The sequence below is a fragment of the Erythrolamprus reginae genome, chromosome Z (genome assembly GCF_031021105.1).
Source record: "Erythrolamprus reginae isolate rEryReg1 chromosome Z, rEryReg1.hap1, whole genome shotgun sequence".
In the NCBI taxonomy this organism is placed as follows: Eukaryota; Metazoa; Chordata; class Lepidosauria; order Squamata; family Dipsadidae; genus Erythrolamprus; species Erythrolamprus reginae.
In genome coordinates, this window is record NC_091963.1 from 127,297,290 (window position 1) to 127,323,741 (window position 26,452).

The 26,452-nt window shown below is 40.5% G+C and overlaps 1 protein-coding gene across 1 annotated transcript; it reads right to left on the minus strand.

Moving 5' to 3' along the window:
* Positions 1 to 1,344: 1,344 nt before the first annotated feature.
* On the minus strand, positions 1,345 to 26,452 carry LOC139154829 (progestin and adipoQ receptor family member 4-like). The gene is made up of 3 exons (XM_070729832.1): positions 26,004 to 26,452; positions 6,593 to 6,811; positions 1,345 to 4,105 (listed from the first exon to the last, which is right to left on the minus strand). Exons 1-3 carry the CDS (start codon positions 26,167 to 26,169, stop codon positions 3,672 to 3,674), a joined length of 819 nt encoding a protein of 272 aa, XP_070585933.1. The 5' UTR covers positions 26,170 to 26,452; the 3' UTR covers positions 1,345 to 3,671.

Genomic DNA, 26,452 nt, shown 5'->3' on the forward strand with positions numbered 1-26,452 from the left:
TGAATGTCCATTTATCAGAATATTTTAACAGGTGCAGTTTTCCAATGCCAATCTTAAATTTCAGTAGCAAGAGTTCCATGATACAGGATTTAAGGCAAAAATACCAATCGTAACTCTTTCAACCAATATGTTCAGGAACTGATTTTTTTTAACTGTGTTATGTTAGTCTATTTACCTGATGATGAGATCTTAGAAATTCTAAAACTAGCATCTCATTTTCTAAAATTTAAGTTGATTTTATAAAGCTCCTTCTACATTTTTTTAGCCAATATAACTGCTTCATAGCTGATTTAATTCTTTTTAGCCTAGACTATAAGAGGAATGTGTTATTTCTGACCGGGCATTGAATTCCAGAGTCTGAAATTCAACTCAAATTTATATAGATACTTTTAAAATATAAAGATATGTAATTCTAGTTGAAAACCAAAAGTAAAATTTCTAAAATATCAAGCAAATAACAGTGTACAAAGTCTTATTCCATCTTTCAGCTGAATATAATGAAATTTTTAGAATGTAGAGATTTAACTGAAAATTAAATTTTCAACAAGCAGGTTATTAGCACTGAGCTGACCTGTCTCACTAAACATTTTTGTTGTTACGTTTTTATAAAACATGCAATTGTTTTATAAAAATATAGAGAAAACTTATAGTATTGGTAGTAGAATTTTCAATCATACTTATGATTTCCCAAAAAAACATGGTCATATACCAATTAGTTTCCACCAGCATGGTAGTTTTAACTGAACTGCAATTCAGGTTCAAAGATGTTACCTTTAGCAGCAATTCATTGAAATGTAGAGAGACAATAATAGCTGTCAATGTGAAAGTATTTTAAGACCCCATTTCCACTGCTTCAGAATGAAATTTGATGGTTACCCTAATAGATGTATGAAGGAACCATCTAGCATTAGGGATAGCACAGTCCCCATGTTGATAAGCTGAACAAATTTAAGAGATTTGAAGAATCAGTTCATTTCAGCCCCATTTTTAAACTTTTTTATCAAAAGCCCAAATCTGCCACTTGCCCAACTTTTCCCCCCAGCCTTTTTTCCCCTTAAAGTTCTTGATCTTAAGTATTTAAAATTCCTGTCTCTCCCTCCCTCCCATATGAAGTGCATTTTTTGGATATTTTGCCTTGCTCTTTTATTTTAAAGATATGTGACGCTTCAACTTCAGAAGCTGTGAACATCAGTAATGTCCATCTACCTGAGATAACAAGAGACAAGACTTGGTTAGCAGCAAATTAAACCCTCTCCCAAAATGCTGTATGACACACAATTCACATTCTAACATGGAAGGTTTAGGTCAATGTTTCCCTTTCAGAACACAGATGTACTTGCAACCTAGAACAAATAAATTATTTAATCTTCACTCTATTCCTTCATGAATTTGTTTGACTCATTTTTCATCTTGTTAAGTTACATCAGACTCTTGCATGTTTTATCCTAGTTACCTTTTCAAAAGAGGATACATCCAAAGTAACATATTGTATAGATTAATATCAAGGGGTGTGTGTTTCTGATTCTTTTAAAAATCAAAATTTCTCTCCACATCTACATGGTTGTTTTAAAACATGGTTTTAATAAGGTGGATATACATGTGCTGCAGAAGGACTATTTTGATCTTTATCAAAGGAATCAGAAATGATTTATTTTAATTGATAACACAATATCCGCTTCCCTTTCCAAATTTCTTTTCTTGGAGAAAGAAGTTTCCATTGTCACTTATATTCTTAGAAAGATACAAGTAGATTTTTTTTTCTTACTTGATCATAAACTAAAATCCAAGTAGGTTGGCTTACTGTATATTGAAAACTATTTTTTCAATAAAGGTCACATAAAATACTTTAACCGTTGTCTTAAATATTCTGTGCCTCGCTCACTATGAAGTAACTTGTGCTGCATAGAAAATAGAGAATTCCCCCATTTCAAGGAGAACCCCTACACATAGCTTTTTAAAAGCCAAATTACAATGGTCTACATAAATGTAAAATATAAAGGGCTACCAAATATTGAATGGGTTGCTTGATTTAGGTATATTTTGAGGCTACACCAAAAAAAACCCCTGATTTTAAGATCTGCCATAACATACTAAAACAAATTCCACTTGAAAATCCATTTTACATTGAAAGTAGCATTATGCACAATTATTCGAGTGTTCAGATGTGGAAGATCATCAGGGGATGTAATATCTCACATATTTTACCCCTATTTAGACAATAATCATATATGCATCAGGATCAAATATAGTTCAGCAGTCTAAGGACTGTGAGACATGAGCCAAATTTAAGCACCTAAAAGAAATGCTAGCTCTCCCAGTTCCTAATTTTAAGCCAAGAGAAGACTTCAAAGGGATTGTAAAATATTTGCTAGAATGCTATTTTGATCCTGAACATGATGCCACTTTTGATTAGGTTCTCAAAAAGTGCCCCCTTCCCTAAAAATTCTGACCCTGGACCAACAGTTAAAAACTTAATTCTTCAGAGGAAGAATCAATCTCAGGATTCTATTTGTATCAAAAACAAATCGAATTAAAAAGCAAAGCCTTCAGAATGGACCAATTCAAGTAGCCACTGAAAGAAGGGAACCAAAATCTAGAAGCTGTAATTAATGGACCAATCAAGACAGTAACAAAGGAGAAAAGATTAGTGCTTGCCTATTATTGATTACTACAATTGCAGCAGCCATATCAATGGAGTAGAAAGAGTTCTTCCAAATTCATACAAAACTATAAAGCTTTGAAAAGCATTGCTCTGGTCAGGGTAAAATTGGAATGTGGTAACAGAAAAAAGAATTCCAATCTGACCATAAACATACACTCTGCCAGGAGAGACTTAGGAAACTGAGGTATGCTGCAAAAGAGTCATGGCCCTAACGTTGATGACATTAGCCAGAAATTTAAATCAGGACTCTTCAACCCAAATCCAGTATCAAGGCTCCTGATTATCCTCCTGGTAGGTAAAGAAAAACTAAACTATGCAGCAGAGTTTAATATGTCTGACAAGCCCTTTTAAAAATCAGAAAGTATTGCATGGTGTCTGAAAGACACCTGGATAAAAAGTATTGAAGTAACTGTCTCTAAAAAGCAGAGAACTTGCACTCGGCTCCAACATCTCTTTTCCCACTGCCCGTTTCATTTTCAATGCAAATTAAAAGAAGAGAAGCAACTAACCGAGTTCTTCCTAGTATCATCAAAGCTACTCAAGAACAGCTGTGATGACAAAAAGTTCTACAGCAAACAAAAGTCAGAATTGGGGATGGGATGAGAATCTTCACTAGTAGACTGGATTATTTCTCTGATTCTATCTTATTAGTGACCAAGATTTTTTTAACCAAATTATGTTTGCCTGTTGCAATTTGGAAGAATAGTTGAATTGCAGAAACTGATCTAAACCTCAAGTGGTGGAAATTCATTACTTTAGACTGAGAAGTATACAAATCCTAGACAAGTTGATCCATGAATAATCAATCAATAGGAAACTACTGTATTAACCCCACAGGGGAAAAAATGCAGCCTCTTTTAAATAAATCACATCCAAAAGATGTCCTTTCTTATGAACTTCAGCCCTTGTAGAAGATCTTGAACAATGAGAACACTGGTCCACCTTATATGCCACCCACTTCTCAGTCAGCAGATTTTCCGTGGAAGGCGTAAATTCAAACATGACGTGATCATTCCTTTGGACAGGCATAGTTGGCAACCCAATGAAGATCAGCCACTACTCCCCAGTGTAGATAGAGTATACTGACCACCACCAGCACGTGCATAATCTGATGGCTGTTGAACCAATAGTCAAAACAGCCTGGCTTCCAGCGCTCAGGCACTCGCGAGATGTTGATGACGCCCCCAAGAAAGGCCAGACCATCCATAATGAGGTATGAACGCAGAGAGGTGGGATGACCAGTGCCTAATCCCACCCATCGCAAATAGAAGAAGAAGAAGCGGAACAGAGCCTGCCAGGCAAAGGCTCGTAAGCGCCGGACACTGGAACGAGCAGTCACTGCACAAAAGATACCATAGCTTGACAAGCCTGTGTAGGCCAGCAGGGCAATAGAACGAAGAAGTGGGGAGCAGGCCAGCGTGCAGTAGATGATTGGTAGAGCACCTGTGTGGAAAGAGAGAGTCAGTCCACCAAGAAATTAAGTATAAAAACAATGGAAATCATCCTACAAAGCCAGTCACTACAGGTAGTCTCCCAACTACAATGGAACCTGGGATTTTGCAAGTTATTGTAGCCTAACTCAACAAATCGTCCAGAATCAACTTTACAATCCTTTTGCAGCAATTATAAAGCAAGTAAGTGTAGAAGAGCGTTGGTTGTACAGTGGTTAGCGTGCAGTACTGCAAGCTACTGCTGATCACCTGCTGCCAGCAGTTTGGCAGATCAAATCTCAGTAGGCTCAAGGTTGATTCAGCCTCCTATCCTTCCAAGGTCAATAAAATGAGGACCCAGATTGTTGGGACAATACGCTTACTCTCTGTGAACCACTTAAAGAGGGCTGTGAAGCGCTACATTAGTCTAAATGCTATTGCCAAGTTAAGCAAATCATTTGGTTGAACCAAATGGTCATTAAACAAATCCAGCACATCCAGTGGGCATTGCTTTCTGTTGGAAACGGGCAAAAATGTTGCAAATTGAGATCACATGACTACGGAATTTTGCAACTAGTCACAAATGCTTTGTTACCAAGTGCCTGAAATTCAATCATATGATCTCAGAAAAATGTGGGCAGGAGGCAGAAATTTGATAATAGGTCACAACTAAACAATGTCGGCTGGCGGGACCCAGGGGAAGAGCCTTCCCTGTGGCAGCCCCGACCTTCTGGAACCAGCTCCCCCCAGAGATTAGGACTGCCCCCACCCTCCTTGCCTTTGATAAACTTCTTAAAACCCACCTCTGCCGTCAGGCATGGGCGAGCTATGTAGTTTTATGTATGGTATGTTTGTCTGTATGCTTTTTTATATACAGTGTTCCCTTGATTTCCACGGGGGATGCGTTCCGAGACCGCCCGCGAAAGTCGAATTTCTGCGAAGTAGAGATGCAGAAGTAAATACACCATTTTTGGCTATGGACAGTATCACAAGCCTTTCCTTAACACTTTAAACCCCTAAATTACCATTTCCCATTCCCTTAACAATAATTTACTCACCATTATTACTGGTACTCACCATTGAATACGGCACTTAGTGATCCTGATATTTATAAACATAATTATTTATTAACAATATTTTTTTTTTAATTTACTTGCAAAAATTATTAGTTTGGCGATGAAGTATGACATCATCGGACGGGAAAAACCGTGGTATAGGAAAAAAACCCGCGAAGTATTTTTTAATTAATATTTTTTGAAAAACCGTGGTATAGGCTATTCGCAAAGTTCGAACCCGTGAAAATCGAGGGAACACTGTAATGGTTTTTTTTTAGCTTTTTAATGTAAATTGTTATTTTAGACTTCAATATTAGATTTGTTATGGTATATTGTTTTATCACTGCTGTGAGCCGCCCCGAGTCTGCGGAGAGGGGCGGCATACAAATCTAATAAATAAATAAATAAATAAATAAACCTTTTTTTAAAGTCTATTGTAAACAGTTACTAAGCAAGGACTAACTACATTTAGCACTCTTGAAATATTTCACCTGTCCTTCAGATACTCCCAGAACAAACAGTCTTGTATTTACAATAGGAAGCTCCCTTTTCCCTAAATAATCTTAACAATGCAAGGATCATTCATGGAAAATATATTTTTCATTTTAAATTCAGTTTCTTTTAAGTCAGCATGAGTATTTCCTTTTCAAGCATAACCACAACTTCTTAATTCTACACCACTCTTATCCCTTCTTTCTTCAGCTTTTACCATGGCTTTTGCCATCACATAAAGATTGGCTCTTCAATACCCAAAGCCAACACAATTTGGCTCATATGCCCTCTGTGCAACTTGTTCCTAGCTCAGAAAATACAGTGATACTTCGTCTTACAAACCCCTTGTCATACAAACTTCAAGATACAAACCCGGGGTTTAAGATTTTTTTGCCTCTTCTTCCAAACTATTTTCACCTTACAAACCCAAGCCGCCGCCACTGGAATGCCCCGCCTCCGGACTTCTGTTGCCAGCGAAGCGCCCGTTTTTGTGCTGCTGGGATTCCCCTGAGGCTCCCCTCCCTGGGAAACACCACCTCCGGACTTCCGTGTTTTTGCAATGCTGCAGGGTAATCCTGGCAACGGAAGTCCAGAGGTGGGGTTTCCCAGCAAGGGGAGCCTCAGCGAAATCGCAGCATCACAAAACCACAGAAGTCCGGAGGTGGGGTTTCCCAAGGAGGGGAGCCTCAAGGGAATCCCAGCAGCGCAAAAACGGGTGCTTCGGCTGGCAAAGGGGGTGAGTTTCCATTGATTCCTATGGGAAACATTGTTTCGTCTTACAAACTTTTCACCTTACAAACCTCGTCCCAGAACCAATTAAGTTCGTAAGGCGAAGCATCACTGTATCACTTTTAGTCCTCCTGTGTTCTCAACACAGGTTGCAATTTTGTCCCTTTTTTGCTTCTCCAATCCAATAAATCATCCAGGGATAACAAGGGAGCACTTTAACTTACCCAAAGTGTTGACCATGCATACCCCACACATATCCAGAGTGAGCAAGGTATGGTAAACAGCAGGGCCTCCCTCATGATTCATGAAGAGATGGTAAAGCACGCTACCCAGCTGTGGAAAAATGCAAGCCAAATAGTGCACGACTCCCAGCCATGATTCTGAAAGTCGAGCCCATGGAATGGTCAGTGGCAGCACGAACAGAAACCCCAGCAGAGGGATGCCTGAAAGAGGAGAAAAGAAGGAACTGAAAGGAAGGATTATTACTCAAAGTTCCAATAGGGATAGTATCAGAGATCCCTGCCCCCTTTTGCAACCCTATGTATTTTCTGCATCTTATCCCACCCATAATGTATGTTTGACCCAAGCAACATCCTTTGTTCATCAGCTGTCACAGAGAAACCAATGAAAGAAATTTCATGGATCCAGAAATTACATCATAGCATTTTTGTGTAGGGAGTCTAGGGACACACTTTTTAAAAAGCCCTCATTTTAATAGATAACTATTGCTTTAGTACAACTTTCTTATTCCTTTCACAGCTTGCGGGATTCCTAATGTATTGGGATTGCAGGCAGACTGGAAATCCTGGAAATTGAAATCTCAACCTATCTGTAAAATATCAGACTGAGGCCAGCTGGTTTATCAATTTCCTCTTGTTTACTTCAGGCGAGGAAACTTTCAGCAATACTCAAAAATGTTAGGGGATGGGGAATGAAAGTGTTCTGTCTGGGTCCCCCCAGACGCCAGCACCAACCAAACAGAGTAGCCAGACACACTGGTAAAAAGCAAAGGCAGTTTACAGTATATACTTGAAAGCAAACACAGGTAACAAAAACTGTTCTTACAGACAGGAACACTATGAAGCTTCACAGAGGTTTCACGAAGTCCAGGCAATAAAACAGGATTCTTGCTGGCAAAAACAACGCTGGAGATAATAAAACCCACGCCTCCCCCAAGTCTTCCAGGCTTCTAGGCCACAAGCCAAGATCAGAGACGCCAAGAATCAAAGCAAGGTCACAGGACTCCCAGTTGATAACTCTCCACAAGACTAAGGGCGGGCCTGCCTTTTCAACCCTGCTGAGGAGAACCACACCCAAACCCAGCTGTTGCCAATTCAGGGATGGAAATACCTTTCTAATTGGCCCCTTCTTTGAGCTGCACGTCTCTGCCTCATGTCTATTATAGCCTGTGCGTCTTCATCCAATGAATCCAGGCTACAAGCTGGGGAGAGCCCCCCCCCAGGGGTCTCAGGCTGCTCTCCCTCCTCCTCTTCCTGACATTCCTCTCCCCCATCTGCCTGGTCCTCCCCCTCCTAGTCACTGTCCTCCTCTTCTGGGCACGGATCCGGCAGAGCTCCAGCCGGTCCCTGAGGAGCCTCAGGCTGAATCACAACAGAAAGAAATTGCATCCTTCTCCCAGTTGTTTTTGTGAATGATATACAGTGTTCCCTCAGTTTTCGCAGGGGATGCGGTCTGAGACTGCCCACGAAAGTTGAATTTCCGCGAAGTAGAGATGCGGAAGTAAATACACTATTTTTGGCTATGAACCGTATCACAAGCCTTCTCTTAACACTTTAAACCCCTAAATTGCAATTTCCCATTCCCTTAGCAACCATTTAGATTATTACTCATCATGTTTATTTATTAAAGTTTATTTTAAAAAATATTTATGAAAGGTGGATGAAAGTTTGGCGATGACATATGACGTCATCGGGCGGGAAAAACGTTGTTATAGGGGGGGGGAACCGCAAAGTATTTTTTAATTAATATTTTTGAAAAACCATGGTATAGACTTTTCGCGAAGTTCAAACCCACGAAAATCGAGGGAACACTGTACTGAAGATTTCTCAGAGGAAAGCACAAATGTAAAGAGAAAAGTTTAGAATTAAAAACCACTTGCAAATCTCCAAGTTTGTGATTTTTCTTAATCTGCTCTTAGATTCTCCAAGCAGACAGGTACAGACGAACCATTATACCGTATTTTTCAGAGTACCGCCCCCAAACGAGGGTGGAAATGTTGGTGTGTCTTATATGCCAAATGCAACCATTTTTTATTTCCTGAAGACCAACCCCTCACCTGCAGAGAGCTCTTGGGTGCTGGGGAATGGCAAAATTGCCCGTTTTTATGAAAAACAGGCCGTTTTTCGGCTGTTTGTTTTGCAAAAATGGTGTGGGCAAAGGGTCCAGGGAGCCTGCAGAGAGCTCCTGGGACTGGAGGAAGGCAAAAATGCCTCCATTTTTACTATCCTCCAGTATCCAAGAGCTGTCTGCAGGCTCCCAAACCCTTTGCCCACTCAATTTTTGCAAAAAAACCCAGGCAAAAAATTACCCTTTTTTCACAAAAATGGGGCTGTTTTTGCCTTTGAATTACCCATCTAGCATGATTGGAGGAGGAATTCTGGGAGTTGAAGTCCACTAGTCTTAAAACTGGCAAGTTTGAAAACCCCTGGGTTAGGAATTAGGGGGCAAAGTTTTTCAAACTTGACAGCTTTAAGACTTGTGGACTTCAACTCCCATTCCTAAGCTAGTATGACAGGAAGAATTCTGGGAATTCAAGCCCACAAGTCTTAAACCTGTCAAGTTTAAAGTTTGTAAAAAGTGTACATGGTTGTAAAAAGTATTGTGCTACACTGATATTTTATTAAATAATATATTACTACACCATTTGGTTCAGAATATTTTTTTTCTTGTTTTCCACCTTTAAAATCTAGGTGTGTCTTATACTCCGAAAAATATGGTGTCTCGATATTTCCCAACATTGGCATGTTTAAGATGCGTAGACTTCAACTCCCACAATTCCCCAGCCAAATTTGCAGCTTAAACTTGCTGACGTTGAGAAACAGTGTCATATCTCTTTGGAGTTTTACATGATTTCCAAACCTCCTTTTGGGGAGAGGAGACACCATAAATTGTCTACTTATGATAATTGAGGCCAGCATTTTTGTTGCTCACCTAGACAGTTTAGTGAATTGTGGATCATTTTACAATCTTTCTTGCCACGTTTGTTAAGTGAATCATTGCAGTTAAGTTGGTAATACGATTGTAAACTGAATCTGGTTCCCCAGTGACCTTGTTTGTTAAAAAGTCCCAAACACATGATCCCAAGACATTGCAACCAACATAAATAAACGCCAGTTGCCAAGTCTCCAAATTTTGATCATGTGATCACAGAGGTTCTGCAAGTGTTGTAAGTGGAAAACAATCGTAAGTCACCTGTTTAAAGTGCAACTGTTACTTTGGTCACTAATCAAATGGCTGTAAGTCGAAGATTTACTCTTTGCATTAGCTATCCTGCTATCCAGGTTCTGACATTAGCGGTTGCAAGGAAGGCTCTCCGGAAGCGCTATCAGAATGGCATATGCAGTCTAGTTTCTTTCAAACTCTCAGAGCAGGGAAATACCGATGTTATATTACTTCATGTCTCTCCATATAGAATTTTATATGACTTCCCCATTCTGAACCCACTTCCCCATATTCCTTCCTGCAATCACCAAGCCCTGGGACCTCCTGAATAGCTCCTGAAGTTAATGCACTGCACTAACTTGCACTAAGATGCAAAGGTCCACCAGTTGAATTGTTGGTGGAGGCCTTGAACCCTACAGAATAGCGTCTTCTCATCCCAATAAGGACAAGGCTGTTTCATACAAGGCTTTTTGCTGTCCAATGTGGCATTCTTTGATCATGTTTTCCCTTCAAAGAAAATAACTCACAAATATGAGGAATCTTCACACTTGTTTGATACCAATTTGTCATTCTCAAGGATATGATATGTTGTAATCTGTCATCCAGTCCTGATTATTCCTAAAAATTATTCTAAAGGAAAAAACATGGTATGTTCCTGTTACCATATTCTGGAGTATGTTTCCTTTTCACTCCAAACCCAATGAACTTCATCCATATCTGATTTGCAGGTGTATATGCTTGACCTTATCCTCTTTTCTCTCATCCCCTGTTTCCCCAGAGGTTACAGCTTTACACAAACAGATTAGGTCTCCTTGAGCCCAATTACTGCGCTAATTGAGGCTGCCTGAAGCCAGATCTCAATTAGGAAGATGATAAACAACCCCCCACCCACCCACACACCTTGAAGTTCATTAAGGGCCAGCCATTCTACTTTTGTCAAGCCCAAGATAAGATTCTAGAAGTAAAACTCAGGGCAGGAGGTCTGCCACTAGACTAGAAGTAGTATCACAAATTGAGGCATCATGGCTAGTATGCAGAAAGCTTATGGCCAAACGTGTTTTGCTGACAAGTTTTTTGTGGCTTTAACAATAGTATGAAAAACAGTACTACAGTAAGACCTCACCTATCGCTGGTGTTACGTTCCAGACCCAGCCGCGATAGGTGAAATCCGCGATGGGGAATTTATCGACTGATAGTACTGTACTTATTTAAGTACTGTATTTATATTGTAATTGTTTGGTAAGTTTTCATTGTTTCAAATGTTTATAAACCCTTCCCACACAGTATTTATTTTAGATACAGTATTTAAATACAGTATTTACAATTTTAGATATATTTTTTTTGAAAAACCTGCCGATCGAGTTCTGCGGGCTGTTTAAATCTGCCGATCGACTTCCTCAGAAACCCGCGAACCAGCGAAGATCCGCAAATGATTTTTCTCATTAATATTTCTTGAAAACCCGCGATGAAGTGAAGCCGCAGTAGGTGAAGCGCGATATAGCGAGGGACTACTGTAATTAGTAAGTCATTCCTCCCTTCCAAATTATCCTAAGCCTTGCCAAAGAAAAAAATATGTACTTTCAGCTTTGTCTGACATATATCAAGAGCACTGGGCAGTAGTGAGAGGAGATAAAAAATATAAAAGGTAGGAACTGATTTATTTAACTTATATGCTGCCAATCTCACTATAAGCTATAAGGCAGTTTATAGTCATTCAATTAAAATGCAGTATAAAAAATTAACAAATAAATAAATAAGAATCTTAAAATTTAAATTTAAAATCCAGCTAAGGTAAAATTGACTAAGATGGAGATGCAAGGGGCAAAGAGGGGGGGATAATATTTAGGAAGAAAACCTTGAATATATTAAAACATCCCAAGAGTGCTACTTTCACCATGAAAGACTCAGCAAGAACTGGCAACCTTGGTAGAGCAGGTTATCTTGATAATGCAAAGAGAAAACTCCTACTTTTTATATCTGGCCAAAGCTCCACCCAGAAAGGACAAAGTTTTACTCCAAGCTTTCCTTTAAATTCCATACGGTGTTAAACCAGTGGTTCTCTGCTTGTGGTCTCCCGACCCATTGAGGGCTGCAATGTCATCAGAGGGGCTTGAAGAAATGTTATGATTTAAATCTTGGGTCTATGGTCTTCGTCCACGGCCAAAAAAGGGATGGGGGTGTGAAGAAAAGATTGAGAACCTAAACCTAAACTAACAGTTCCCCAAACCTGAGTTCTCATTTAACCACCACCACCACCCCAGCATATCTCTGACTGTGACAATCAGAACTATAGGCAACCACATCTTCCAGGTTAAGAAAAACTGACATAACTTTTCCTGCCTGACCTAAACCGTGAGCCACCCCGAGCCTACGGAGAGGGGCGGCATACAAATTTAGTAAGTAAGTAAGTAAGTAAGTAAGTAAGTAAGTAAGTAAGTAAGTAAGTAAGTAAGTAAGTAAGTAAGTAAGTAAGTAAATAAATAAACAAACAAACAAACAAACAAACACTAAAATTTGGATATTTTACATCCAAAGCATGTATAGGTAGCCCTTGACTTACAACGATTCATTTAGTGATCATTCGAAGTTATAATCCTTGTCTTTCGTAAACTTCTTAAAACCCACCTCTGCCGCCAGGCATGGGGGAACTGAGACATCTCCTCCAGGTCTATACAGTTTATGCATGGTATGTTGTGTGTATGTTTTCTTTTAATAAGGGGGTTTTAGTGACTTTTAATTATTAGATTTGTTATATACTGTGTTATTACTGTTGTGAGCCGTCCCGAGTCTACGGAGAGGGGCGGCATACAAATCTAATAAATTGAATTGAATGGCACTGAAAAAAAGTGACATATGACCCTTTTCCCCACATATGACCGTTATAGTATCCCCATGGTCACATGATCCAAATTCAGACACTTGGCAACTGGCTGATATTTATGATGCTTGCAGTGTCCTCGGGTCATGTAATTCCATTTTGCAACCTACTGATCAGCAAATTTAATGGAGAAGCCACATCACCACAGTGTGGCTAACTTAAAAACCGCAGTGATTCACTTAACAACTCTGCAAGAAAGTTCATAAAATGAGGCAAAACTCACTTAACAAATGTCTCACTTAGCAATAGAAATTTTGGGCTCAATTGTAGTCATACGTCAAGGACTACCTGTACCTTCCTATCAAACCTATGGGTTCCACTGTCTTTAAGAATGTCCCTACTGACAACTGGAGGATTATGGACTTGTAATCTAAAACTTTGTGTTTAAGGACCAAAGAAATTATGATGATGATGATGATGATGATGATGATGATGATGATGATGATGATGATGATCGTAAAACCAAGCCACTGAAACCAAGACCAGGTATTAGCCGTCCCGAGTTTACGGGGAGGGGCGGCATACAAATATAATAACTAACTAACTAACTAACTAACTAACTAAATAAGTAAATAAATAAATATTTCTGTGAAGAAATACCCAAGTATTTTTTCACCTTAATTCTCACTGGTCCCTAGAAACTCCATCGGATGGGAATGACAGCCTCAAGGAAAACAAGGATGGCGTGTCAGCAGATAAATTGCAATTGTACATTTTGCTGACAGTAGAAATTTGGTACCCAAGCTCTAACTGTACAGCAGCAAATGCCTCCAAAATGCAGCCAAACCGATTAAACAAGCTATGCAACAACTTAGTTTCTGGAGGAGGATGTTTTTATTTTTTATTTTAAATATACCAAGTTGCTGACATTTCCGTCACATCCCCACCCCCAAACCACTGAGGAACCTGATTTTAAATCTAAAGAAGAAAAGTAAAAAAAAAAAAACTGAATTCAAACATCCAAAATTTCAAGTGCTAAGGAGCTTGAAAGCAGCTGAAAATAACATTTAGAAATTGGGTGGAGAAATTAGGTTTAAAAATTAGGTGGGTCTTTGCAGGGTAATAGTTGAAATTGTATGTGAATATCTTAACTACACCATAGATTTAGGCTGAAGATGCAAAATGTAATGCCTTTAAATGGGAAGGTTCTAGCTCTTTGCTGTAGTCTGAAATTTCAATTTCAATACCAGAAGTGGGAGAGGCAAGGATGCAATTCCACGATTAGCTATAAAGCACAGTGATGGCCTTGGGAAGTCATAGCGTTTTAGGCTTTCATACAAGATCTCTCTCTTGAGAAGGGACTAGGTATATATAAATCTAACAACTTGAGTACAGAATGTTAGAGGCTAGGGGGCAAGTGGCCTTCAACTCCATCCAATGTCCAGGCTCAAGAAAAGGCAGCTTACCTGGAGTTTTCCAATTGTGTCTTATCTTTCTATTGACACTTCTCTTTCTTACTGCACACATCCTGACTTTGCTTGCTTCCCTCAAGGTTGCATCACCGATGGGACTTTGAACTCAGAGGCACCATGGCAATATAATACTAATCAATAACAATGATACTCCCCAAGCCATACAGTTTTGGGCAAGGGAAAACATGCTACTATTTCAGATTTCTTTGAAGTGCGGGAGGGGGGGTGATTCCTTTGCTTTCTACCCACCTGTCACCCTCTCTCATGAATCAATACGCTCCCCCCTTTGTTCTTTACATCAAATCTTTTCCTGGCTACAAGACAAACCTCACTTAGTTCTTTGGGTTGTCATTTATACATGCAACACATGCAGCACAGGGAGCACGCTTGCCGAGGTGGATGGGGCATACATAAGTCATTTTAAAAGCTCTTTAGGGGCTAAACAGAAAGCTAACCACTCTCTCGTGAGCCCTAGAAGAGAGTAAAACTCCCATCCTTCCTCCAGCGAACTTGTAAGCAAAATAAGATTTCCCAAAGGTAAGGGAAAACAAGTGAGCCACAATAAAGTTGGAGTGCAAGCTGAGCAACTGAGGGCTATGTGCAGGATACACAGAACTCTGTTACAAGCTGATGATCTAGATTCTCATGGAAGGAGCAGCAGAAAGAAAAGACAATGATGAAAGCATTGTTTCCGGTCACAATTCAAAGTGTTGGTTATGACCTATAAAGCCCTTTATGGCACCGGACCAGATTATCTCAGGGACTGCCTTCTGCTGCACGAATCCCAGTGACCAGTTAGGTCCCACAGAGTGGGTCTTCTCTGGGTCCCGTCAACTAAACAATGTCACTTGGCAGGACCCAGGGGAAGAGCCTTCTCTGTGGCAGCCCCGGCCCTCTGGAACCAACTCCCCCCAGAGATTAGAATTGCCCCCACCCTCCTTGCCTTTCGTAAGCTGCTTAAAACCCACCTCTGCCGCCAGGCATGGGGGAACTGAGATACTCCTTCCCCCTAGGCCTTTACAATTTTATGCATGGTATGTCTGTATGTATGTTTGGTTTTTATAATAATGGGTTTTTAACTGTTTTTAGTACTGGATTACTATTATATACTGTTTTATTATTGTTGTTAGCCACCCTGAGTCTCCCGAGAGGGGCGGCATACAAATCAAATCAAATCAAATAAATAAATAAAACAACAATAAATGAGCTGTGTGTGAATGTAAATGCACACGTACATATACAGTACGTACATAAATGTGCAAAAGGTTGTGTGCAAGGCCAACAAAAAAAATTGTGCTTAAACACCCAAAACACCTTTGCAAGAGTTCCTATCGGCTTTTTGTTGCCACCTACATGGTCAGCTGCTGAAGTGTAAACCACTCAGATCAGAAAATACTATTTCAGCCTATCTTGGATAGGATGTATCTTCCTTCCCCCGGGGACCTGTGTCATGGGTCCTCTGGCTGGAAAGAAGGAAGGAGGGAGACAGGAAGAAAAGAGAGAAAAGAGATGAGCCTATAATAGGATCACCATTAGCTATTTGGAAAGAAGGAGATAGGAAGATAAATAGAAGGTGGATAATTGTTTCATATCTTTGGAGTATTTCAGGATGAGCTTAGGAAAGGAGTGCTTAGTGTTAAACCTTCCACATGGTAGGACAAAGTTAAGAGTAATTATGGGTCCAAAGTCACAAAGAATTGAAAATAATTGTCATAATTTGGGGTTCTCAAAAGATTTAGAGTCTTCACAATGTAATCTGATGAGCCATTTCTGCAAGCTGCAAAAATGGAGTAACGAAAAAGGATTATCCGTCCCCAGTTTATATTTTTAGCAGATATTGCACAAATCCGCACTGTATAAATCTATCAATGGTTTTAGCTAACCCCAAACTGGTGTCTTCAAAAACCACAATTCTCTTAATGTGTAAGGGAATTCCAATGCAACAGATTTGGAGCACCCTAAACAGCTTATTAGTAACCAAAATCTGTACCCTCGGCTTCAAACAGGAATGGCTGTCTTCTTCTACTTGCTTTTTTTTAAAGCGATTCCTGGCAACTCTTTGAAGATCCACTGTCCCAGGCAAATTGCAGAACTTTGGCTACATGGAGCAAGATAATCCAGAGTCTGCTTTTTGCAGTCTCCCATTTCTGCTGGCCAGTGGGTAACTTTTCCTGAGAACGTCTTCTCTGTGACAGCATCACAATTATGAAACTCTACTTGTAAGCATATTTGCCTGGCACAATCGCCTTTCAGATACCAGGCGCAGTTTATCCTGTTCTCTTCAGCCTTAAACAGCAATTAATATTGATCTCTTTTTTTTAGCTACTGTTGACCCATTTACTCTATTTGTTCTTAGAATGTATTATTTAATTTTGTAGGCTGAGTGAATCCATCTTATTCAATCGGGATGTTTTTCAAGTGTTTGTGAGCTATCAAAAGGCAGATTTAGAACTTCTAAATAATAATGAATTCAGGTTTTACCATCCCCACCCCCATAAAGTCCTGGCTGAATCCCAGGCCTTCAGCCTCAGTTCTCTATCTGTGAAAGGAGAGTCAAATCTCCCTTCACTACACAAAGGATTCAGAATTACAATAGATAACAATGGACGTACTGGTTCTTCACCCTATTTGGACAGAATCTTCCACATCAAATGGAAAGAAAATCTTCTTTTAGCCGTGTGCAGTATTTAAGAGAAGAAGTCCAGGTCAACGTCTTCTTCATCCCTCATGGCCACACAATGTCACTTAATTTCTCCAAGCATGGACTCATCAAATCATGAGAGAAATCCAGCCTTCGATCTCTGACTTCAAAAATCACCATGAGCTCATTGAAAAACTGACATGGTTAGTATGACACATCAGGTGCAGAGAACTATGACCCTTTTATGGTCTGTGAACTTCAACCCTCAGAAGTTTTGAGCCAGCCATAGTTCCTCACCTCTGTGATAGATGAATGTTTACAGAATTAGACCCTACAGCCACCTTGCTCTATAGAATCTTTACACTAACTTTCCCAACCTTGGATGTCTCCCAGATGTGTCCATTTCCATTCACAGAATTATTAGCAATGCTATACTACCAGTGGAATTCTGGGACACACTCCCTCATCCAGAGCCAACAATAAGCAATTCTCCTCTAGTTTGACCAGGGATTTTGCTGTTTCCAACTAAAGAAGCAAAGGATTAATTCTGAGTATTTTAATTGGTGAAATATGCTCTGTCACTCTGAGCTTTGGGTTTTCTGAAAAAGCTACCTGTTATGGTGGTTACTGGGTATATTATGTGACTAACTTCAAAATATATAAATCAAATTATTTGCCAAACACACAGCCTAGCTCATAAACGTGCTTCAGTACTTTGTTTCACAAATCTTAGAAGTTAAAACTTTTAGCAAAACAAGAGAATCAAGACCAATCATATCTATGACTTTTAGCTGAAGAGTCTGCACCACATAAAACCTCCTTTGGCTATCATACAGCCTACGGAAATCAGAATGTCCTTTAGATAAGAGTAAATGATACAGAACATGCTGCCTCTTTGCTGTAATCTGGTCAATGGGATTTTTGCAGCTCAAATATGATAATCATATCCTGCCTTATCCCTCACTATTAGGCAAAGAATGAAATACTTAAACAAGGCTTCTTCTTTAATTCATAAGCAGGCCCTTCTATGTTTATAAACTGTAATTCCTTCTCACCTCCCAGCAGGATTCCTATTCTGCAAGAGATGAAAGCTAAACTAGAGTGAACTGGAAAGAAAGCTCCCCTTCGACAGATTAAACTTCTATATATTGAGCTGTAAACAAGCCAATTAGATGACTTTATAGCTGGTACAAGAACTGGCCAGAGGTCATCTAGCCCAATTTGCTCTCTGGAGTAGGCTCTATAGCAGTGATGGCTAACCTTTTCGTTGTCACATGCTGAAAGCGTGCCTAATCTCCTGCACATGTACTCCCCCCATGCCCTGTTTCGGGATTAGTAGGTTTCCTACAGCCTCCTGGGAGCAAAAACAGGGCATGGATGGGGGCTTATGCTGCACACACACACCCGTATCCCGTTTTGGGCCTAGTAGATGTCCCTGCATTTATAACCCATAATGCAATGTGTGCATAACCTCATGTGCCCCGCCCACTCACACATGCTTGCACATCTCCCATATGCGCCCTCCCTCCACGCATGCACGGCAGAGACCTGAAAATTAGCTGGCCAGTGGGTGGCATGTGCAGTGGAGTTGAGCTAGGGCAACAGCTCACATGCCCGCAAAGAAGGTTCTGCGTGCCACCTGTGGCACACATGCCATAGGTTCGCCGTCATGGATCTATAGTCAGCATAGGAGGGAAAAAAAACCCAATCAAAATAAACCACAACGATCTAATAATAGCATGGCTTATTCCAGTGGCTTTATAAAGCATCAAATAGAATCTACTCCTGCTCATTGTGATATTCTTTAACCCCGATATTACAGTTGTTCAGCACACAGTGTTAGTCAAAATCAAGCAAAATTCCCCTACAAGGAATACTAATATTGTAGTTAGAAGTACAGTGGAACCCCGACATAAGAGCTGCTCTACTTAAGAGCAACTCGAGATAAGAGCTGGGAGGGGAGAGATATTTTTGTTCTACTTACAAGCCCAAATTCGAGATACAAGCGCCAAGGAGCTGTCTCCTGAAGCCAAACGCTAACTTCCGCGTTCGGCTTCAGGAGACAGCTGCGAAGCGGCGCGCGGGTTTTAAAAGGTTGCAGCTGGCCTGGGGGGCTCGGGGGGGTGCTTGCAGCTTTCTTTCTTGCTCTTTTTCTTTCTCTCTTTTACCTTCCCTTCCTCTATTTCTTCTTTTCTTTCTCCTTCCCACCTTCTTCCCTCCCTCCCTCCCTTCACTCATTCCTCTCTTACTCTCCCCTTTCATAAGTTTCCTTGCTTCCTTCCTCTGTTCCTGTCCCTTCCCCCTTTCTTTCTTTCTTTCTTTCTTGCTCTTTTTCTTTCTCTCTTTTACCTTCCCTTCCTCTATTTCTTCTTTTCTTTCTCCTTCCCACCTTCTTCCCTCCCTCCCTCCCTTCACTCATTCCTCTCTTACTCTCCCCTTTCATAAGTTTCCTTGCTTCCTTCCTCTGTTCCTGTCCCTTCCCTCTTTCCTTCCTTCCTTCCCACCCTCCGTCCATTCATTCACCCATTCCTCTCTTGATCGCTTAAAGCCGGTCCCTGGTGCAAAAAGGGTTGGGGACCTCTGTCCTACAGGATTGGGTGGCAGAGAAGTTGAACATATGTAAATTTAAAAGTTTAAGAAAGTTTACAAGTTAAGTGAAAGAAACTTCATTATTCATTTATATGTACATGTACATTTCTTCATTAAAAACATGTCTTTCTGCATAATTTAGACTAACTTTGTGAGTTTTTTGAGGGCTGGAACCAATTAAAATTATTTACATTAATTCCTATGGGGAAAAGTCGTTCGAGATAAGAGCTGCTCGACTTAAGAGCCCAGGTCCGGAACGAATTAAACTCGTATCTCGAGGTACCACTGTATTTTATTTTATTATTTTATTTATTATTTAGATTTGTATGCCGCCCCTCTCCGCAGACTCGGGGTGGCTCACAACAAAGTGAAAACAATTTACAACAAATCTAATTTACTGTTTAAATTTTTTTTTAAAACCCCATTTTCTAAACACACATACATACAAATATACCATTCATAAATTGTATATGCCCGGGGGAGATGTCTCAGTTTCCCCATGCCTGACGACAAAGGTGGGTCTTAAGGAGCTTACGAAAGGCAAGGAGAGTAGTAGTAGTAAACCCCCCACAAAAGCAGTGTAGCTTTAGAGAATCACCAAAAGACAAATAATAGATGAGTAACATTTACATGTTCTTCTACCTCTAAGCTTCTCAGAAGTTTTGGGTTAGTCATCACTAGAAAGAGAATGTTAGATCAGATCAATGCTTACAGCAAGACCTGTTTTTACCCCACCCTTGTTTCTTTCTTTTGCATTCTTTGAGCCACAACCCTAAGAGGTGACACTCCCAAAGCAACCTTAGGCATCTGGTACAGGACACTCTCCACCCTTGTAACACTAAAATAATCAATAGCATCCATAAGTCAATTTTCCTGGGAAGTGAGTAATAGGCAAGCACAGCAAATACAAATACTTGGTTCCATGACTCTACAGCTGTCATGGCTCAAGGATCTATTTGAACCTTAAGCTTTTTTGCTGTAAGAATTAGATTTGCAAAACAAGTTGCTGCAATTGACGTGCAGTTACTCAATTTCCACCTTAGCATTGCCATTGCTCCTTCCTCTCATTCCACCCCCCCTTCTTTAGTATCACCTTTCCTAACTCGAAACCCTCCACCTGTGAGGGACTACAACTCCCAGAACTCTCAGCCTCCTTTTGGCCATGCTGGCTAAAATTCCAAAATTTGGGCCATTCCCCAAGCAATCTGAAGGTGCAAATTGTTTCTAAAGGATGGAATAAGACGGATGAGAAGGCTGCACGTCCACCATTATCCGGTACGTCCGTGAGCTCCCCCTTCCCAGAATCCTTTGCAATATGCACAGATTCCTTAGCGGACAGACGGGTGTTACCTTGATAAAGAAAACAATGTAGAAGTCTCTCCATTTAGGAACTTGGACTTTATTATTATTATGTCAGTACAACACAGCAAACGAGATCACTATGCTGGATTTCGTATTTCATCACCAGTCGGGCGCTTTCCAAGCACCTAGGACTGTGTGATGTAGTGGCGAATTATGTTTGCCGATCCCAGTAAAGCGGCCTTTTGCAATTGACAGATGGAGATTTTGTCAATTCCAATGGTTTTCAAATGTCCGCTGAGATCCTTGGGCACTGCGCCCAGAGTGCCAAGTACCACTAGGGCCACTTTCACTGGCTTATGCCAGAGTCGTTGCAGCTCGATTTTTAGATCTTCGTATTTCACTAATTTCTCTAGCTGCTTCTCCTCAATTCTGCTGTCTCCTGGGATTGCGGTGTCGATGATCCATACTTTCTTTTTCTCCACGATCACAATGTCTGGTGTGTTATGCTTATTATTATTATTATTATTATTATTATTATTATTATTATTAATAATAATAATTTTTTATTATATTATTAATAGCAGGAAGAAAACTAAATGTCTGTCTTCTCTGTGGGACAGTGATTCATTAAACAACATGCACCAACAAACCCACTCTCAGGGCTCCATATCTCCAGAACAGAGTTTTTCAACCTTAGCTGCTTTAAGAGGGATGGACTTCAGTTCCCAGAAGTCCTCCCCCTCCTACTCTGGGAGTTGAAGTCCATCTTTCTTAAAGCAGCCAAGGTTGAGAAATACTGTTCCCGAGGACATTGCCCAAGGTGTTCTCTGAAAACTTTGGAAGTTGCTACATATATTGTTGGAAGTTATCTATCCAGCAAATGCTTACTGCCTTGTTTTATCAATGCAATTCGACACACCCGGGAAACTACAACTGCTCCTCTGTTCTCTTGTTTTTCCCTGGCCTCATTTGACATCAATGGACTGAGAACAATACCCTTTCTTATGAAGATCCTCTTGTTCATCTGCTCAGGAACATCAAGAAAAAGCTTACTATTCAAGGAGGACACTTTTAGAGCAACTGATATGCCATTATTCCAAAAGGCTGCAGGGTGACCAGCTTCCCAAATTCTGATTTGTGGAACATTTCTGATGACCAAGATAAAGTTGAAAAGTGCACTTTGGGATTGGTGGGGAGGATAGCTGGCCTTCTCCAGGTCCCGTCAACTAGGCAATGTCACTTGGCGAGTCCTAGGGGAAGAGCCTTCTCTGTGGGGGCCCCAGCCCTCTGGAATCAAGTCCCCCCAGAGATTCATACTGCCCCCACTCTCCTTGTCTTTCGTAAGAATTTGAAAACGTATTTATGCCGTCAAGCTTGGGGTCACTAGATGCCAGCCTCTGGCCAGTGAATGTGTAGGATGCTGTAGTATGTTTCTGAATGTTTGACTTTTAAATGTTTAGCTTTAAAAAAATATTTTAAATTAATTATTCTGTTAATTGGATTTAGAAGTGTTTTATATATTGTATTTTTATCAAAATATTGTAAGCAGCCCCGAGTCCACGGAGAGGGCCGGCATATAAATCCAATAAATATATAAATAAAATAAATAGCATTGACTCGAGTAAATTGAAATATGTCTATTTAAAAGAAGGGTATATTAGGAAGAAAGGAACAGTGTAAACAGTTTCAGGGAGGATTCATCCTCAACCCACAGATTCTTGCTTGAAACATTTAGGGTGTAGATGTGATAGAAGGTTGAACACTCGTTGGTCTACGGTGGCCATAAAATCAGGAGCTTTTTAAGCATGTATTGCAGCTCACAAGGGCTTATGCCTCTTAGTATGTTTTGTAAGGTGGAAAAGGTCCTATCGTATTCTTGAATTCTTTGATACAAATAGATGGGAAGCTTTTGCAACTGCAATCTCGTAAAACAGCTAAAAGGAATTGTGGTGGCCACAGACGACAAATATCTCTTAATCCATGACAAATAGCTCTCAATTAATTCAACAAACTAATTTACCCGTACTATCCTTACAAAAAAGGAGAAGCTATAAGCCAATTTCCCTCAAGATGGCATTGTCTAAAGCAATGTACTATCTCAACCCCAGCAACTTTACAATGTGTGGACTTGAAATTGCAGAATTGAAGTCCACCCACCTTAAAGCTTCTGAAGTTGAGAAATACTGTTTTGCTGCAAGCGATCTGGTCAGTGTGAGGAGCACAAAGGAACCATGGTCTGCAAGCTGGAAGGGAGCCAGAATAGGGAAAGCTATTTGCACAAGAAAACAGTTTAAGAAAGGAAGCGTTCTACTTCCTGCTTTCCCCACAACAAGCAACAATGAGAGCAGTTTTGCACAATTTCCCTGAACATCGTGGTGGATTAGGCATGTGGTGGATTAGGCATAAGAGGTCACGAAGGGATGTCCTTATTGGTCAACCGACAAGAATAGCTAGCAAAAGGAAATTTGCAAGGTCCTAAGAAAATTTGTTACAACTTATTCTTATTCCCTTTTCACTCCTTTATTATTCCAGATTGATGCAGTGGCTCATAGTGGAAGCATGGCTCTTCTTATTTTCTTACAGGACGTAATGAAACAACAACAAAAAAGGCTGAACTGAACTGAAGAGGTTCAGTTCTTCAGTCTTAATTTGTTTATTTCATTTCATATTATTTTACTCATTGATTAGATTTCTGTCTAACAAATATGTCTAATTCCCTGCCTTTTCTCAAGGAATTTAGGTTAGGTACATGAACATCCAATGTTTCTCATTACAAACTGTGACAAACAGGTTGGGGGGAGAGTAAATAACCAATTGTAAGTGATCTGGGAGGCTTTTGTCTTTGAAGATTGCTAGAACAGGGATCTCACCATTCAAACAGCTTACATACTGGCCTGTGATATATTGACAATCTCGCTCTTTTCCATAACAAAAAGCAAAATCACAAATATAGGATCCTCAAATAAATTCCTATAGGATGGTGATTGCATCCATTAGGAATTGTTTGGGGATCCTATATTTGTGATTTTGCTTTTTGTTATGGAAAAGAGGCAGATTGTCAATATATCACAGGCCAGTATTTAAATTGTTTGAATTGTGAGAATATATATATTCTCAGAAGAAGAATATTAGGAATATAGGTATTATTTCTTTACTTGCTCAAGTTAAAAGCTAGATTTTGAAATTGGATCACAACTTTTGTAGTAAGAAGAGCCAAGTATTTGAGAATAATATGAAAATGCATCTAAAAATAGCTTACACAAATCTTAAGGTACATTGATTTTAGTTTTTACAGAATTAGCTGTAGACTTCTGCCTGAATGCTTTTCTTTCTAACGTTACAACCTTTTTAAAAAATGAAAGAGTAAAACATACCATTCCATTCAGTGTACTTGGGTGCAGCAAAGAAATCTGAATATACGTTGCTTCCAATATAAAGTCCAACATTTGGTGAATCATTCTACATAACGTTTGGGTGGGGGAAGTTACATAAACTATCTTAAAGTATGTATAATTTATGTAGTTAAATACATTCAAACATACACCCTCTTCCCAATTGCTTCATAAAATAAAGGCCTTACAGTACAATATATACTTTCAGGTACTAGCATTTCCTTGAACAGAGCTCTTGATTAAGCCCCAGGATAAATTATATGTTGCAAGGTTTTCCTTCAAGAGTAAATTGATGCAATAGAATATCTAAAGTATGAGCAACACTTTAAGTACTCACAACAGAGTTTTCATAAACATCAGGAATATGGAAATAAAGCTAGTTTAAAAAGATGTTAAAAGAATTAATGAAACTTTCGCCACAACATCCTTTGAATTCTAAAAGAATGTTTTAGATACTTATGCCTATTTTTCTTAATTTGTGTTCCACCAACACAAATCTATGTTTATGAGGATTCCCTGCTTTTATTTTTGCAAGCTGCCAGCAAGTACAGGAAAGGTACCAAAGCAGTGATACAAATGACCCAGCTAGAAAGGTAGAAACACATTATCTATTCAACTGAAGGAGCAGGCGAGTTCCATGTAGTAGAACTGCATCATCAATTTGAAATAAATGAAATAAAACCTATTTTCATTTGTGTTTCTTCCCTCTCCATATATTTTAATTGCAATATTTTTTGGTTACATCATTGTCATATATATTTCTCTAACTTTCCGAAAATAGTTAGGTGAGGCCAAGTTTTCTTCAGTATTATCAACATGTCACAAAATGATCCACAAAGTTATGTAGTATAGCGGCGAAAATGGGGACTAGTCACACTTTCTTTGCTCCCTTGAACCTAGGGGAATTTTAAAACAACCCATTCCTATTCACTTTTTGATAAATGGGCCCTCTAAATACTGCTTAAGAACAACAACTATCATTGATCAGTTGTAGTTTAGTAACAATTAAATTATCGCTTTGTTTTCTTAGGCACTTTCGTCAGGGATGAAAACTACAGAATTAAGTCCAGGACAGGATGCAAAGTAAAAGGTCACTGACCAAGGATCATGAGGCACAAAAAGCAATAATGAATCCATACAAAGATGCCAGGGATTGAACCTGAGCCCTTTAGCATACAAAGTGCAAGCTTAGTCCTTCTCAGAAGTTTGCTCATTGAAGCCCATGGAATCCAAACTAAGATTCCCATAGCAAACTTGATGGGAGTAGGCAAGGGCACTGCTGCAATCAAATAACTCTATGCCCATGCTTCCCTGCACAACTTTGCCCAAAGTTTGGCTTTTTTGCCATCTTGTAGGAGTAATCCCTCATTTATCAGCAAAGGGGGAGGGGACCACAATCCAAACTTGAAAAAAAGTCTAGACAAAAACATATCTATATGCGCAAAGAGGAAGGTAGGTAGGTACCTCAACTCCTGATGGAGAGCTGGCTTGCTATTGGCGTTGTGTGTCTGAGGATGCAGGCGCAGGCTAAGTGATTCCACGGGTATTACTACTGTACTGCACTGTGCTGCTAAATACCGTATGGTGAGGTTCAGTATTTCACTGGGCTTCTGAACTATAGATTTAGGACGGGGAAAAAAGCAGAAGGGGTTGGTTCCAAATCTTTTTACGGGTGGGAAAGAACTTATCCGGGCCCTGAAAGGATCAGCATACCGGCTCTGTGGGATGGCCGCGGCGTCCGAAAATCACTGCTGCTACTCCCCCCCCCCCCCATCCTGTGAAATACGGGAGCCATGCAAGGACACGGGACCGGCTAAAGCTGCGGGACGGGCGGGGAAAGCCTACCGATGACCCACGCAATTCCCGAGTTATCTGGGTGGGCAGAAGCAAGGATGGCGGCCAGGGCAATCGCCGGGACCGGTCCTGCAAGGAGGGCGCGGAGATCGGAGGGCATCGGAGGGGTGAGAAAGGTAAAGGGAAGCAAGCATGGGGTTCGGAGGACAATCTGCCGCATCTCACCGTGGGTATAGATGTTGCCCAGCTCGTTGTGCAAGTAGAAGAGGCTGCGGAGACAGCCGGGCCCGGAGCTAGCCGGCCGGTAGCCCGTTAGCACGAAGCGGTTGAATTGCAAATGAGGGGGGGAGCTGGCCCAGTCCAGGAGCCGGGCTCCCCCCAGGAAAGCCATGGCCGGGCTCCCCCCCCAGGGTCAGCTACCACCCGGGCTCTGCATCCTTCTAGCTCTGCTTCCTCCTGTTTCTGCCGTTGCTGATGGGGCCGCTGCAGGCGGGGACTCTTCCTTGGGCTTGTCCACCCCCCCTCTCACCCACACATACACACACACCGCTCCTTTTCCCCTCCGCAGCCTGTGCTCAGAATTCTGCCTCGCCTACCGATCTCATTAACATAATAGATGCGGGTGTCGCCCGCCGCCTTTGCCCCGCGCTTCTTACAAGGCAAGGCGCCCTGCC